At 52.0% G+C, this 13,953-nt stretch overlaps 4 protein-coding genes across 4 annotated transcripts in view; 2 read left to right on the top strand and 2 right to left on the bottom strand.

Annotated features, from left to right (window-relative positions):
* Positions 1-1,021: 1,021 nt before the first annotated feature.
* GUITHDRAFT_79141 (hypothetical protein) lies at positions 1,022-1,306 on the top strand (the record flags this gene model as incomplete). Its single annotated transcript, XM_005822956.1, has 1 exon — positions 1,022-1,306. A coding segment is annotated over one exon (285 nt), but the record flags the coding sequence as incomplete, so codon positions are not given.
* A 681-nt stretch (positions 1,307-1,987) lies between these two features.
* GUITHDRAFT_155342 (hypothetical protein) lies at positions 1,988-3,901 on the bottom strand. The gene is made up of 12 exons (XM_005822955.1): positions 3,837-3,901; positions 3,737-3,790; positions 3,622-3,660; positions 3,440-3,565; positions 3,091-3,383; positions 2,930-2,959; positions 2,826-2,877; positions 2,561-2,685; positions 2,390-2,436; positions 2,287-2,343; positions 2,149-2,215; positions 1,988-2,054 (listed from the first exon to the last, which is right to left on the bottom strand). The coding sequence occupies exons 2-12, from the start codon at positions 3,777-3,779 to the stop codon at positions 2,004-2,006; spliced, it is 930 nt and encodes a 309-aa protein (XP_005823012.1). The 5' UTR covers positions 3,780-3,790; positions 3,837-3,901; the 3' UTR covers positions 1,988-2,003.
* Positions 3,902-7,342: 3,441 nt separating this feature from the next.
* Positions 7,343-10,283, bottom strand: GUITHDRAFT_146072 (hypothetical protein; the record flags this gene model as incomplete). Its single annotated transcript, XM_005822954.1, has 14 exons — positions 7,343-7,423; positions 7,492-7,553; positions 7,614-7,699; positions 7,761-7,871; positions 7,924-8,006; positions 8,063-8,136; positions 8,171-8,275; positions 8,323-8,367; positions 8,506-8,577; positions 9,170-9,341; positions 9,395-9,525; positions 9,586-9,638; positions 9,812-9,819; positions 9,927-10,283. 14 exons carry the CDS (start codon positions 10,281-10,283, stop codon positions 7,343-7,345), a joined length of 1,440 nt encoding a protein of 479 aa, XP_005823011.1.
* A 2,438-nt stretch (positions 10,284-12,721) lies between these two features.
* GUITHDRAFT_117819 (hypothetical protein) overlaps positions 12,722-13,953 on the top strand; it is a gene marked incomplete at both ends in the record, with an annotated part of 4,382 nt that continues 3,150 nt past the window's right edge. The window contains 8 exons of the mRNA XM_005822953.1: positions 12,722-12,802; positions 12,849-12,922; positions 13,050-13,135; positions 13,187-13,244; positions 13,290-13,387; positions 13,442-13,546; positions 13,599-13,704; positions 13,758-13,806. Coding sequence (XP_005823010.1) covers positions 12,722-12,802; positions 12,849-12,922; positions 13,050-13,135; positions 13,187-13,244; positions 13,290-13,387; positions 13,442-13,546; positions 13,599-13,704; positions 13,758-13,806 — 657 coding nt within the window. The remainder of the gene's footprint in view (positions 12,803-12,848; positions 12,923-13,049; positions 13,136-13,186; positions 13,245-13,289; positions 13,388-13,441; positions 13,547-13,598; positions 13,705-13,757; positions 13,807-13,953) is intronic.

Raw genomic sequence — 13,953 nt, 5'->3', positions numbered from 1 at the left:
CAATCAATCGTACGCATTTCGAGCGATCTCCGGTGCCAGGAACCATGTGAATCTGATGAGTACCGAGTCAGAAGATCCGATGCAACAAGCACAACAACAGAGGCGCCTCCTCGCTCCTCGCTTGCCTTGCAATGCCAACATCGCGAGAACATGGTCGTCGGCGGGGCTGTCTGTGGACAGAACGAGGGTGAGGTGGGGGGAGGGGTAGAGGGGTCGGGTGGATGTAGTGGGGGGTAGTAGAGGACGGGAGGTGGGGGGAGGTGGAAAGGCGCGGGTTGGTGGGGTAGGGCAAGAGGGATCATTAACGACTTGTCCAAACCGCCTCAGAGTGAAACCTTTGCGCTTTCTGATTAGTGTCAGTGCCAGTGGCCACACGGTGCCCGGTGCCGCAGTGACCGTACGGTCCGATCGGGCCTCTTCTTTATCGGCGGGCACTGCACTCCGGGCGAGCCTGAGTCATGCGGCTGATGAGTCAGTGGGCCGCGCCGGACTTCCAGTTCTGCCGTACGGTCGCCGTGTGACGTGACCCGGCCGATCGGACTGACGACGACAGGCCCGGGGGTGGGTGTCGCCTGGTGGCCGGGGTCATTCGGTTGAACTTGAACGGCGCGGCTGAGGGCCCGCCGCCCGGCGGCGGCCCTCTCGGCGGCCCACTGGCCACGCCGCCGTCTCCTTGTCCTCCCAGTGAGGCGGGCCCAACAATGTCAGACGGTCCATGGCCTCGTGGTAAGGTCAGCAGTCACCAGTGACGCTAGCGAAGGAGATGCGGGACAGTCGATGTCTCCCCCTCCCCCTCTTCCTTCTCCTCCCCCCCGTCCTCTTGTCTGCATTCCAAGCTGACTGCTTCAACATCAACCTCCGGTGCACGCCATCCTCACAGCCACATGGATACCCCTGTGTCAAGGCATCCCGTGCGAGGGGTAGGAATGGGCTGGCCCCAAGGATGGTGGCAGCCGAGGAGAAGTTCTTCAAGCTCAGGAAGGATTTCAATGTTGCAGCAAGAGTGTGGGGAGACACGAAGATGACGGACCCCAGCAAGCTCTGGATCGCTCTCCATGGTTGGGCTGACAACGCAGCATCGTTCGACCGAATAGCTCCGATGCTCTTGTCTGCTGGAGCATCTTCCATCGTCTGCCTGGATTGTGCTGGCCATGGACTATCGGACCATCGCAGCTTCTACCATGACATCGACCATGTAGCGGATGTCCTGCAAGTGGCTGAGCTCCTCGGATGGTCGAACTTCTCGCTCATGGGCCATTCTCTCGGTGGCTGCGTCGCCCAGGCCATCGCTGCTGCTGCTCCTGAGCGAGTTGTTCAAGTGGTTGGCTTTGAGTCGTTCGGGTGGTACAGTCAGGAAGGAGGCAGGAAGCAGCTTGATGCTCTCAAAACCATGTGCTCCTCCAAGATAGGATCCCGACAGTGGACTCCCTACGAGAGCTTGGAGGCATGCGCACAGCGCAGGGCGAAGCAGAACATGATCGGGGTGATGGAACCCAAAGATGCCATGGTGCTGGTGTCGAGAGGAGCCAGGGCCTTGGAGGATGGGAAGGGCTACGTGTGGACCGCAGACCCTCAGATCATGGTGCCGAGGTTGCGCTGCTCGGAGGCTCTTGTGCTGGAGATTCTCAAGTCGATCCGCTGCCCTCACCTGGTGCTCATTGCTCGTGATGGTCTGTTCCAGCAGGCCTTCTTTTTCGGACTTCAGCCCTTCTCGAGGCGATGGTGCACCCTTGTCTTTCTGGCATACTGGGTCACACGAATCTTCTCCGTCATACGGGGGGCCCCTAAACGGATCAATTTCACAGAGAAGGCTTCTTTCAGCGCCAGGATAGTCTCCATGTACATGCTCTTGTGTCGTTACCGCCAGGCGAAGGGGTTGACAGTAGCGACGATGGCGGGAGGGGCTCACTACGCGCACTTGACGAAACCGACAGAAGTCGTCAAGGTTGTGAAGGAGTGGATGCAGTAAGGGATCCTGCGAGGCTTGAGGAAGAAGTTCAACTTCACTTCGAGTTAAGGCCCCAGTCATACGGTTGAAATTTCAACTCCGGAACCTTTGCAGGATGTCACACAGAGCACGATCTGATGAGATCAAAGTAGAAGCAGCGCCAGAGATGAACAGTACAACAGAAGGAAAGCATACTCCACCTTGCCAGACTCGAGGAAGCGAGAGAGAGCATCCTTCTTATCCTCGTCCAGGTACTTCTCGACAAACCTAAGCGGTCACAGTAGAGCAGATGCCGTCAGCTTGCGCTTCCAGGCCAGGCAGCTGGTATCAAGAAACACCTCAAGGTGGAAACGGGAGGCTTGTCGGTCGAGTCTGACTGGAAGTCGTTCTCATACCTGCCAAGCAACGAGTTGGTACCAGTCCCCGACAGGCTCGAGGCACCATTTGAATATCTGAGACATGTACACCACTCCCTTGTCTTGGTCCACCTGCCATCGCATCCCCCCAGTCAGCTGTCATCACCCCTCGCTTCCCTGATCTCCACCTCTCCCGCTCCCCCTCAGGCCTCCTCCCAGTCTCGTCTCCCCTGCCTCGCCATGGAGCCCGGCTCACCTCTATCGACTTGCAGAAAGACCTCGCCGCCTTGTCCAGCATCGCGTCCAGCTCTTCGCCTCGGTAGAACCTGATCGGCGGGCATCCTCTAGCCCCGCAGTTGAGCGCGAAGTGGATCCGGGGGTCTGTTGTGACAGCCGTCACCTCCTCTCCCAAAGCAGCCATGCCCCCGACACCCCCACCCCACCCCTCCTCTTTGCCTGCCTCTTGCTCCCTCCGTGTACCCCTAGTACCCCCTCCTCGACCCTCCTCGCACTCTCTCTACCTGGCTTCTTGCACGCAATGCCCGCACGGGCGTCTCCCTCCCCGAAAGGCTTCTGCATCCTCCCAGTCAGCCTCGCGCTTTCCTCCCCCACTGCCCTGCCCCACCTGAGCGAAGGGGTTGATGGTCGGCGGACTCTGGTAGGAGCGCACGACTTAGACCTCTCCCACGCCAACTCCCACACCAAGCCCGCAACGGCGCCCTGACTCACAAGCCCCCAGCCGCCTCCAGCACCACGGTACACCAAGCATGCAGCATGGGCGATCACCTGGTTCCCTCTCAGCACCCCGTTCTCGATGTCGTTGAGGGAGAAGTTCGCCCCCCCGATGTTGTAAGCGGCTTCCGCATACATCCTCAGCCGCGACAGCAGGTCCTTGGGCTCCCCGAGAGAGATGATCGCGTCGATCACAAGGCAGTTGTACACGTTGATGAAGAAGGCTACCCGCTCCTCTTCTCCCATGCTCCTTGTGTCTACCTCCCTCAGCCCTTCCGCCAGCGCCTTGTACCCCGCGTACTCTTCGCTCGCCGCCATCCCCCCGTAGTCGAGCTGGGTCCCGTCCTCTGCTCCTCTGTCAGCCCGCCCGGATCCCCAACCACCCTCAAGCCTATCGCCATACCTGACAGATGCCTCCCGTACAGCGTCGTCATGCTCCGGCGCAGAGCAGCCGACAGGTCGCCCTCCTGCTCGCCCGCGGCTTTTCCCGCGCTCGTCTTGTCGTTGAGCACTCGCAGTCCGGTCGCTCCTGGTGCGTTACGCCGTCACAGTCAGCCCCCTCGCATGCTCCATCGCTCATCCTACTGGGAAGCAGCTGCAGATATCCCAGCACCCCGACGATCACTGTCACACGCCGTCAGCGCCCTCGCTTGCCCTCCCACCACCCTCCCCCCTTCCCCCCCCCGTCCTTGTTCCGTACATGGTCTCTCGAATGTCTTGCTCCTCGGCGCCCCCGAAGCCATGTCGCCTCCTCCTGCCACCCCACACGTCATCCGCTGGCCTCGCCGTGCTTGCAGCACCGGTCATTCTCAGCGCAGGCGAGCTGGTTGTCCTCTTGCTGCTTGCCTGTGGCAGGCTCGATAGTCGACGGCAGAGGACGAGGGCAGGGTCAAGCAGCACTGAGCACCGAATGGGTATGAGGTCAGATGAGGGAAGGGATGGAGGAGGAAGGGCTAAAAGCCTGATATGGATGATCAAGGTTGAAGAGATCAGTTTCCTAATGAATGGGAAGGACTTCAAAGGCTGCCATGCGAGATGGAGCAGGGTCAGGGGGTATCTTGGAGGTTGTCGGTGTGCGAAAGAGGGAACAAAGGGTCGTACGGATTGGAGCTTGCGAGACAAGGGCTGGGAGAGAAAGGGAGAAAAAGGCTGGTGAATGGCAGTGGAAGGAAAAGATCATTAAATGCCTTGGAGAAGTAGTAGAACGGACGGAGAAGGATGGCAAATAGCAGAAATGGGAGTAAGGAGTAGGACAGCACGGGCAAAGGAGGATGACGGAGGGGAGAGAAGAGGGAAGGAATTGAAAAGAATGAGGATAAAGCATGTAGAGGTGGAAACGCGTTAGCATATCTTCACATGATCCATGCAGGCCGCCCGCCAGCGTCATCGCCGCCCCTCGCATTGCATAGGATACTTTGCGGCATTTTCAACCCAAGTTCCTGAAAATTCCCTGTCTAATTTAAAACTTCGAAGATGCTATGAAATCGCTACAGAGGCGTTCGGGCACTGCCGTCGCAAGTAGTGCTAGTACTGCCTTCATGACTTGTTCTGGTGTACGTGAGGAACCATACATCATGATCGGAGGAGAAGAGAGGTGAGATGAGATGAGATGAGGTGAGATGAGATGAGGTGAGATGAGGTGAGGTGAGATGAGGATCCGGGTGATCGGATGAGGGGAGTGGGGAACTGTGGACGGCGCAAAGGGGAAAGGGAAAGAGCGGTCTGGGGAGGAGGCTGAGAAAGGAAACAGGAGATGTGGACGATATCGTAGAGTTGAGAAGACTGAGGGACTTAGGGAAGGAGAGGAAAATGAGTAACAAGCAGCCAGGGGCAAGCGGGAGAAACGAGTAATTCAACAATTCGATGACCTTGTTTGAGTTTTCTTCACTTGAAAGCAACCTCTGCAGAGGCTTCGGGACGACTGAGAGGGAGAGGGGCTGTGATGAAGTTGTAGGAAATACGAACAAAGGTCTAGGAGACATGGACTTGAACGCAAGCCACGATAGAAGTGCTTTTATCAACATGAGAAAAAATCTATAGACATTCGAAAGAATATTGCAATGGCGGCAACCCCCTATAACAGCATCAAGAGAAGATATTTTGCTACAGTTTCTGCTTTCTGTAAATACTCGCACAACTTTCCAGCTCATCATCAGAATCGTCATATAACATCGTACTGCTCCCACACTTGCAAAGCTCCATGGAAGAATTCTGCACATTCCTCGGTGGCTGCTCTCGTTCAGTCTGATATGAATCCCACTGATCCATCACATTGATTTCAAAATTCAAGGAAGTTTTGGGCAATCTTGAAAGCCCGACTTTTTTGACAAATTCTGGAGGAAAAGATATGTTTGTGCTCTGCATCTTATTTGTCCGAAGTAAGGTTTCTATTTGTGAGGTTCAATTAACGATCTGGTATGAAGAAGATTGAAGAGTTCTATACACTGCGTAGGAAATTCTCGAAACACACGTCCGAATATTATTTAGTCCTTGAAACTGTGGAATTTCCGCGTTGACTGCCCCTTAAAGGGTCTCGAAATGATATGCGACTATGTCTACGAGCAGTCCTTCAATTCGCTGCAAAGTCGATAACGAGTACAGCAAACAGGACAGCAGAGTCCAATGGGAGTTCACACGGAGCGACTCAGAAAGCGATCGAGCAGTGATCGACGAGGAGGAGGAGGAGGGAGGAGGGAAGGGAGGGGGGAGAGGAGGGAGAAGCGATGGTGGAGATGGGGAGGCTGCGGCAGGAGTTCGGGGTCCGTCCGACAACCTTTTTTACGTAAATGCAATTATACAAATACTCAACAAACATGTATAGACGAAAAATAATATTATATAGGATATAAAAGTTTGTAAATGACTTCCAAATCCCGAAGTGGGGTACAGATTATAATGAGCTGCCACAAAAGGAGTAATACATACGTGGTGAGCCAAATCACCATGTACCAGTCCCACTAATATAAAGACTTTTCAATATAGGCCGTACTGAAGGAGGCGGGATTTTCCGGGCTCCGAAGGAATCATGGTAGAAATTCAATAAATACTATAGATTCTAAAACAATTTTATGTAAATTCTTGAATTTTTTAACATTGTTTCTTCTCGTGGTCATTGTGAAAAGGAGTACTTTCGGGTACATCTGCTGTCAGCTCGTGGTAAAGAAAGTCGATTAGGTACAAACCGGAGTCCTACTTCAGGGGTAGTATCAAAGGAAGGGGTCCTCAAAAGGGTTCAAGCGGTAGGTACTTGGAATACAAATGGACCCGTGCATGAAGATATTGAGGAATAGATAGTGGGGGTGCTTAAGGTAAATCTGTCGAAAGGGTGGGGTGGTACTACTTATTACTACCCAAGGCGAAAATCTGAAAATGTCTCCGACTCTCCGATCCCCCATACAATTTTCAGCCTCCGAGTTCCAAATCACGAAATTGTCCCGGCGACATCGATCGGATGACCGCGGCGCCGCAGTGCCGGCAGGCTGTCCGACCTGGCAAGTTTCACGGTAAGGGAGTCATGCGCCTCGCACCAGACAGGAGCGCCTCGAGTCCAGCGTCAGCTGCCAGCCATACGGTGAGGCGCTCAGCGGCTGGTACTCCGAGGTGGCCGCGCGTTCAAGTTTGCGAGCCAAGACCTCAGCAGCAGGTCCATCATCAGGAACTGCTTGAAGTGCCGACCAAATGTTACCGTGACTGGAACGGCGGCGGCTCAGCTCAGGCGGCTCACTGTCAGACTCTTCAGGATACAGAAGCGAGAAACATTTCAATCATTCCATGAATGTAAGTTGCACAAGTAAAACGCAGGCTGAGCGACTCTAACTTAAGTGTACGGTCACGCAAGTTCCAGGTCGGTCAGGTTCCGATGATGATCAATTGGCGGCTAGTAAAGCCACCGTCCCCAGCCTGGCAGGCCCGTGACTGAGACTGAGTGAACCCCCGGCTCGCCGGTCTACAGCATCCGATCGAAGTCACTTGAATCAATTATGATGCACAGGATCGGACACTTGAATTCGGCGATGCAGTCTCAGAAATATTAGCCTCGGAACAATGGCCCGGGCGTTCCGTCCGGTGTTGCAAGGCCAACTCCCCGCACTGACGGAAGAGCGGGCCCACGTCACTACCGCGACAATCCGAGGAGCCGAGGTTGCCAACCACTTCCCACTTTGCGATCGGCGGCCGGGGGATCCTGCCAAAGTCTGTAGTCCAGCAATCCAAGCCTTGAAGGGAAGGGCCATGTCACGCTCCTCATTTTTCCGATCACTATAAACCTAGTCGAGCATCGTGATCCCCTCAATCGGAAACCGTTTTTTCATGCATCCTGCTTCAACATGATTTTTGATATCTCAATCTCCAGTTCTCGCTCAGTGATGAGCCCCTTTTTATGTATGGCCTGCACAACAGCATCACCATACCAAGCAGCTGCAAAGGATCTGGTTGCCCCTCCTCCCCGTGCATTACCTTTGCTTCATTGACTCTCCTCTGACATTCTTTATCATCCAGATACTTTCCCATTCCTAGCTCTGACAATAAGTCAACTACGATGCACATCACCGCAGCACGAAGGCTTAGACTTGTCTGACCTTCTCTGAACCAGGTAGTGAGGGACTCTTTCTTCTCCACTATCTTCGTGTATGATGTTACTTGTCCTAGCTGAGACGGCAGACGGCTGGACGTCGAGAATCGTCACAAGAGGAGACGTTCGCATAGAGAAATATGAAAGCATTCACCTTCGCATGTATGCGGCAAAATCCTGTGCATTATTGATGCCAAGGTACCAGTACGTGAGCTTGACACAGACAAATGCGCCACTACAAGCGAGGAGGGTGCCAAGACCAAGCCTTTTCGAAAGTAAGAGAGGAATAGGATTATGGTAAAAGATAATTCGCTCACGCGGCAGAGGCTGTTCGGAGAGCCAACCGACGGTTTTCAGGACTAATCGGCTTTTCAGCAAGTTTGGACTGGAAGTTCAGTTTCTATACCATGTGAACATGGCCGGTTACAGGGCTTTCTTAGGGTAGCAATGAAGTACCTTGTGGCTAGCGACCGGAGCTTCGCTTTCGGCTGCTGAAGAATTGATCTTTCCGCTCATAAAAGCATGTCCTCCTGCGATTGAAGTCAAACAATCTTATTCAAACACGGGGCTTCTGCTTGCCGTAGATTCCAAGGCCAAAGAGCACACCACCAGCCACTGCAAAAGGCCAGAACACTATCTTTTTATCCTCTTGGCTTTGGTGGGTATTGGCTGCAGTGAGCCATGTAAGGTTTCAAGTCGCAGTATGCCCGCTACACCTTGATCAGCTTGCTGACGATCCACAAGAAACTTGAGGATGGGACCTAAGGTGCAAATCAGCATGATATCGCAACTACAAGAAGGGGGAAAGTCTGCACAAACAAGTTGACCTAGAATCTGATACAAAAACATTGGACAAGCCTATATCAAGACAACGTCAAACACACACATTGACTAGTTACTTGTCAGGAATAGAAGAGCTGAGTTTCCTCCTGAAGGAGAAGGATCCATTGGAGCATCCGACATGATTGACTCTGAAACAATTCCGTCAAAGCAAGGAAAATCAAGGGCATGTATTTCTCTCGGTAGGATAAAACACATTTCTGTGAAGCATCAAGACTGATCAAAGACGGCCTTGATCTTTTCTTCCTGTTTCGCGTCCTTTCTATCTCTTCAAGAATTGGTTTTGTGCCTTGCTTCCCGCCTGTCTGCCTGCTCCTGCTCCGCCCACTCCTCCCTGTAGATCCCTCCCTCCCAGCTCATAGCTCGCCCATTTTGTATCCGCCCCTTTGATCCAGGTAATGCAACCCCCCACCCCCCTTTCTCCGCCAAAAGCCAACTCCCGCTAGCCTACCCCTGGTTGTCCAGTAAATTGGTATGAAAAAGTAGGACCCCCACCCCTGTCCCCTTCTACGTCCGCAACACGTAACCAGCACTACCCCCAGTTTCGGATACCCCCTATTTTCTATGATAATCACCCCACCCTCCTCTATATTCTTGCTCAGCCTCCATTCCACATGATTGACTTGTGAGAGAAAACTTGACAGACTCTCCTCTGACATCGATGGGCCCGTCAAACTATGATCGAAATTTCTTGCTTGCGTCAAGTTGCGTTTCACTGTATACTTGCACCGCCACCGCTACGATACACTTCTCTCAGCAGACTGCCTATTCGCATGCGAATGTTAGGTATATCCTTCTGACAAAAACTCGTCGCTGGGTTGCGGCCCGATGCTATACAATCCGCTATCGCACATACAAATACTCCGCACGACGATCCGTCTGACTGTTGCGGTACCTGTGTCCGGGATCAGTGTGTACAACTCGCCATTCGGCAACTCAGCTTGTCACCTTATCTGACGTAAACGAGTACTCATGTTTCCACTCAACACTCAGTTTCAGTTTCATCCATGCTGCCAATAGCTGGTTTCCGGTAGATTCAGCTTCATTCATTTGACGCTGCCATTCCATTACCACAAAACCTGCGCGTTGCACGTACTTGCATCAGCGACAATCCGATGCGTACAACATACATGTCTCACTTTCTATGTCCTTGGTACAATCCTTGTGCATGACTTTCATAGAGTCATATAACCTGGTAACAACAATCAATGATACTCTATGTTGCTGCTCAGTGATAGTTTCATTACGTGATTGCCACATGACAAGCTGATCTCAGATCTATGGCAACGAGACCCCAATGCTCCTGTTCTCGGAGTACTCCTCCCCTTCTCTCCTTACTTGGGAGTTCGCTGCCTCTAACGTCACCTTCCATCCTGCTCGCCAGTTGCACAGAGAATATAGGAATCAACACGATGTCCGTGGTTGGCCACCATATATGATTCATCCACTTGCGGCAATCAGCGTGCATGGAATTTGTCACCTGCAAGGATGTGATCTGGCATACTCCAATCATCACCGGCACGTCACTTTGTTCGCGCACCTTATCTGCATCTCCAGAGTGGGCGATTTCCTGAATCAATTTGGTGTACAAGTATGTCCCACAGCAGTGCACCCTGATTCCTGATGCCTGTCGTGCCTCGATGACGCACAAAAATGCATCTATGATGTCTCCTTTCAACCATCTGCCATCCATCACTGCATCCAGGTCTTCCGATGTCATGTCCGTCTTGGAAATCTTGTGTTTGCCCGAAGAGACCATGGTCTTCACTTGGTTTACCACCACGGGATCCAATCCAATGAATATTTCCTGCAGATATGCGCATTCTGCTGTCGGCATACCGTCATTGCCAGTCAAGAGATCTCAGCATCGTCTGTTATGCACGAACGCTTGTTATGTCCGATAGCTTTACATCTTTTACACGTCTTCTTCAAGTTTCCATTGACTGTGTAAAATTTGCCATCCACAAACCCTGGCACTGCTTCCCCTTGAAGTCGGATCGTTCCTTCTTCGTTGCGAAGGACAACTTGTTTGCCATCATGGACCCGTTTTCTTTTCGATCCTTGTCTTTTTGAGATTTCCTTGCCTTTTTCCCCGTGCGATGGCATGCGAAGTATGGCACCGTTTGCTTGGAAAGCTCCTCGAAAGCTTTTATCACTTGAAGAATTCGGTAAGATTTTGAAGGTTTCTTCGTACTGTTCCCAAGTACCATATTCGAGGAGATACCGTGCTTTCGAAACGTTGGCAGGGGAGGAATCAATACCATGGGATGCTTTGAGCTGACGCAATAGTTCCTTCACCGTCATTCTCTTGCTACCACCACTTGTGCTTCCAGATGACATTGAGATCATTTCTCGAAAGGGATGGAATTCAAGCAGGAACTTCACAGAAGCTTTGCCAGAGAACGTGCACATGTACTCATCGTGCTGCAGATGGCTATCTTGAATGTTGACAGTGAAAAGAGGTACTGTACTGCGCGATTTTTTCACTACGACTCTGTATCTGCAAAGGTGGTGCCATGTTGGTCAAGCTTTTGCAATGAAGGACGGTGGAAATTTACCTGCACTTGGGCGAAAGGCACTGTAGGGTATATGTTTCAAAGAGCGCCTGAAAATTTGGAATGCAACGAACCCCTCTGTTGCAGAACTCGAAGTTTACACCTTTGATGTAAGCAGTGCATTGTTGCCTACTCTCCCATACCTTGCCGGTGAACAAGTCAGCATGATTCAGAAGCAGGCTGCCTTGGGAAACTGCGTCAACACCCTGCCCTGAATCCGCCGTGCTGTGCCGACCAGAAGGAGATGAGCACTCAGGGTGATCGTTGAAGATCGAGGAGGAACCGTCGGAGAATGTGATTTCCGGGGAGCCAGCAGTCGATGCTGACATCTGCTGCTGAACGTCACGAGGTTTTTCATGACCCATGGAAGCAGTATCATGAACGATAATGTCTGTTGTCGGCGTCAATAAGGCGGAGGGCCTGCTTTCGGCGACTCCAAGGGGTGACCCCGAGGGTTTGGCAGTAGAATCTGAAGTATGCAGGAGGTCACGTGGTTTTGCAAGCCGCCTGGAAGCAGTGGTAGGACACAAAGTGCAATACAGCTTGTTCACCCTGATGAATAACGGTGTAGTGTCGCAAACGGGCTCATCAAGAAGAGAGTACCCTTGACGAATCACCTCATTCATCGAGACTGTCCGATCCAGTTGCAGTTGGAAGCGAATAGAATCAATTCTCTCTACAAGAGGAATTGTTTCATACTGGCCATAGTCGTGGGTGTGGTGTTCAAGACAGGATGATTCAGCTTTCCGCTGCTGCCAGGAAGCCATTTCTGTGTACTGGAAACCCTGAGGCGAGCTTGAAATTGTTTGAGTCAAATTTCAATTGTGCGCGGGGATGTGGTCACAGGTACAATCTTTCGCCGGGTGCAGGAGGGGATGAGGCACCAGTTTCCGTATGAGCAGACGTAGGGAAATGAGGGGGTGGGGTCATTGAAGTAGTGGTGGTCTTGATAAATCATGTCTCGAATGGTGGGTACATTGAATATGAGAAATAAATTATAGTTCTATTTTCAAAATAAAACTATTGATTCTGTGTACTGAAAAGAGTCGAAGAATGTTAGAACTGGGCATCCCAGGGGTGGGGTGTGGGAAAGGATGTAGGGGATCGTCGTTTTGGGGGGCGATGGGGGTAGGGGTGCTCTGCTTTGGTGGGACGGAATCAATGCAAGGTCCTCAGGGAGTGTGTCGGTGGTGGGTAGAGACGCGAGGAGATTCTGAAACTGCAGAGGCAGAATGACACATTCAAAGAAGAATGAGGATAGAAACATACATTAAAGAGAGGTTCGAAGGGAGGAAGAGCAGCGAATTTAGGGTGAAAGAGAAGTACAGGGAACGAGAGCATAGCGAGATATACCGATGTCCCGGTAGGAAAGAAGACGAAGGCAATGATACAAGGAGCAATCTTGAAAAACATTTCAGATCCGTACCCGTTGAAAGACAAACTCATCGAGTAGCTGTGCGTGGAATATCTTATCAATGGAAGTACCATTGCTATGTGTGTGTTCCAACAAATCGATTGCACAGGAAAGATCACAATAACTCTTGATATGATTGTGTGTGATCTATACTTTGAAAGATGATTCTCCCTTTCACATTTGCGAATGCCTTGGCTCCCGCCTCCAGACCAGCAAATAGTCGTAATCCCTGACACATGGGCACGCAGGGTGCAGGGTAGTACCTTGAGAAACTTCACTGTCTTTTTGTCTCTCTCTGCACAACCTATGCTTGATTGGCTGCAACAAACGCCCGGAGCAACACCAGCCCCTGGAGGTGACGATGTGATTGATATCAACACGAGCAAGGTCCGCGATGGGGATGGCACGAGGAGGTCATGAGAATGGTTGGCAGGTGACGGCTGGATTTACTTCCCTTGTGCTCCTATCAACGATCCTGGGGAACCTGGCGCAGGTGCTGAACCCATGGTCCTGTGCATCAAATCTCTGTGCTGATTGTGATGCGATGCACGAAAATTGTCTCCTAACCAGAAATTGAACAATGACTACTGGTGAGGAGAGAGGGTGGATGGATTGTTTGATAACGGGAGTGCAGGTACACGAATGATTCTCTGATCGCAATCTCCCTGGGATTTCTGGCCTCACTTCCTCTGTGTGGAGAGAACTACTCGTCCATACATGGTGCAAGCTTCCACTTGAACGTGCGGGGCTGTTGATCGGGATTACCTTCAGGGTCCTTCGACACTGTTTTCTTCTTATTCCTCGTGCCTCCCATCCTCTTTGAAGCAGGGTGGGATCTTGCTCCCCTGTGTCTTCTGCGATGACATTGAAGCAGTTTCGCTCTCAATCAGAAAGACTTTTTCAAGAACTTCGCTGCGATCTGCACGCTGGCTGTGTGTGGGACTCTGCTTTCTACCTTCATCCTTGGATTGGGTTTGTTGCTCGATTTATTCGCGTGCTCTTGTTAAGGTCTGCGCATCAACGCAGGGCTGTTTTTCTTGGCCAAGGAAAACTACATCAAGGGCATCAACGGCCAGAACCCTAAGGAAGGGTTGTTGTTTGGTAGTATGATGAGCGCTACTGACCCGATCGGTTGAGATTCTTACATGTTTCCCTAAGGCTCCAGAGTGACTCGTGTCGACAGGCACGCTGGCAGTGATGGGATCTCTAGACGTCGATACACAGTTGTACTCCATTGTGTTCGGGGAGAGCGTGATCAACGATGCTGTAGCGGTGGTGCTGTTTCAGACGTGTGTGCCTTGCCGCCTGTCATTTCGGCCGAGTGTGCTGATGTGCGATGAAGGTTTTTGAGCCTGCCGGACGGGAATGACATCTCAATCTCCTCCTCGCAGGTGAGTTGAGAGACGAGAGACAGAGGCAGTGAGGTCCAAGGAAACCGCGAGGGTTGGAAGACTTTTAGACAGAAATAGAAACGGAGACAGAGACAGGTTGGGGGAGAAGGCTGGCTGGCTGGCAAGCTAGTGAGAGAGAGAGAGAGA

This window comes from Guillardia theta (assembly GCF_000315625.1).
Source record: "Guillardia theta CCMP2712 unplaced genomic scaffold GUITHscaffold_116, whole genome shotgun sequence".
Classification (NCBI taxonomy): Eukaryota; class Cryptophyceae; order Pyrenomonadales; family Geminigeraceae; genus Guillardia; species Guillardia theta.
The sequence above is the reverse complement of the archived record's forward strand: the minus strand, read 5'-3'. Positions and strand labels throughout refer to the sequence as shown.

What these genes read in the sequence shown, in the direction of transcription:
- GUITHDRAFT_155342 (XM_005822955.1), bottom strand. Translation starts at nt 3,779, where the DNA reads ATGGCTTCGGGGGCGCCGAGGAGCAAGACATTCGAGAGACCAT. An exon ending in ATATCTGCAGCTGCTTCCCA is followed by an intron (nt 3,566 to 3,621) that starts GTAGGATGAGCG and finishes GTAACGCACCAG; the next exon opens with GAGCGACCGGACTGCGAGTG. An exon ending in GGGTGCTGAGAGGGAACCAG is followed by an intron (nt 2,960 to 3,090) that starts GTGATCGCCCAT and finishes CGCTCCTACCAG; the next exon opens with AGTCCGCCGACCATCAACCC.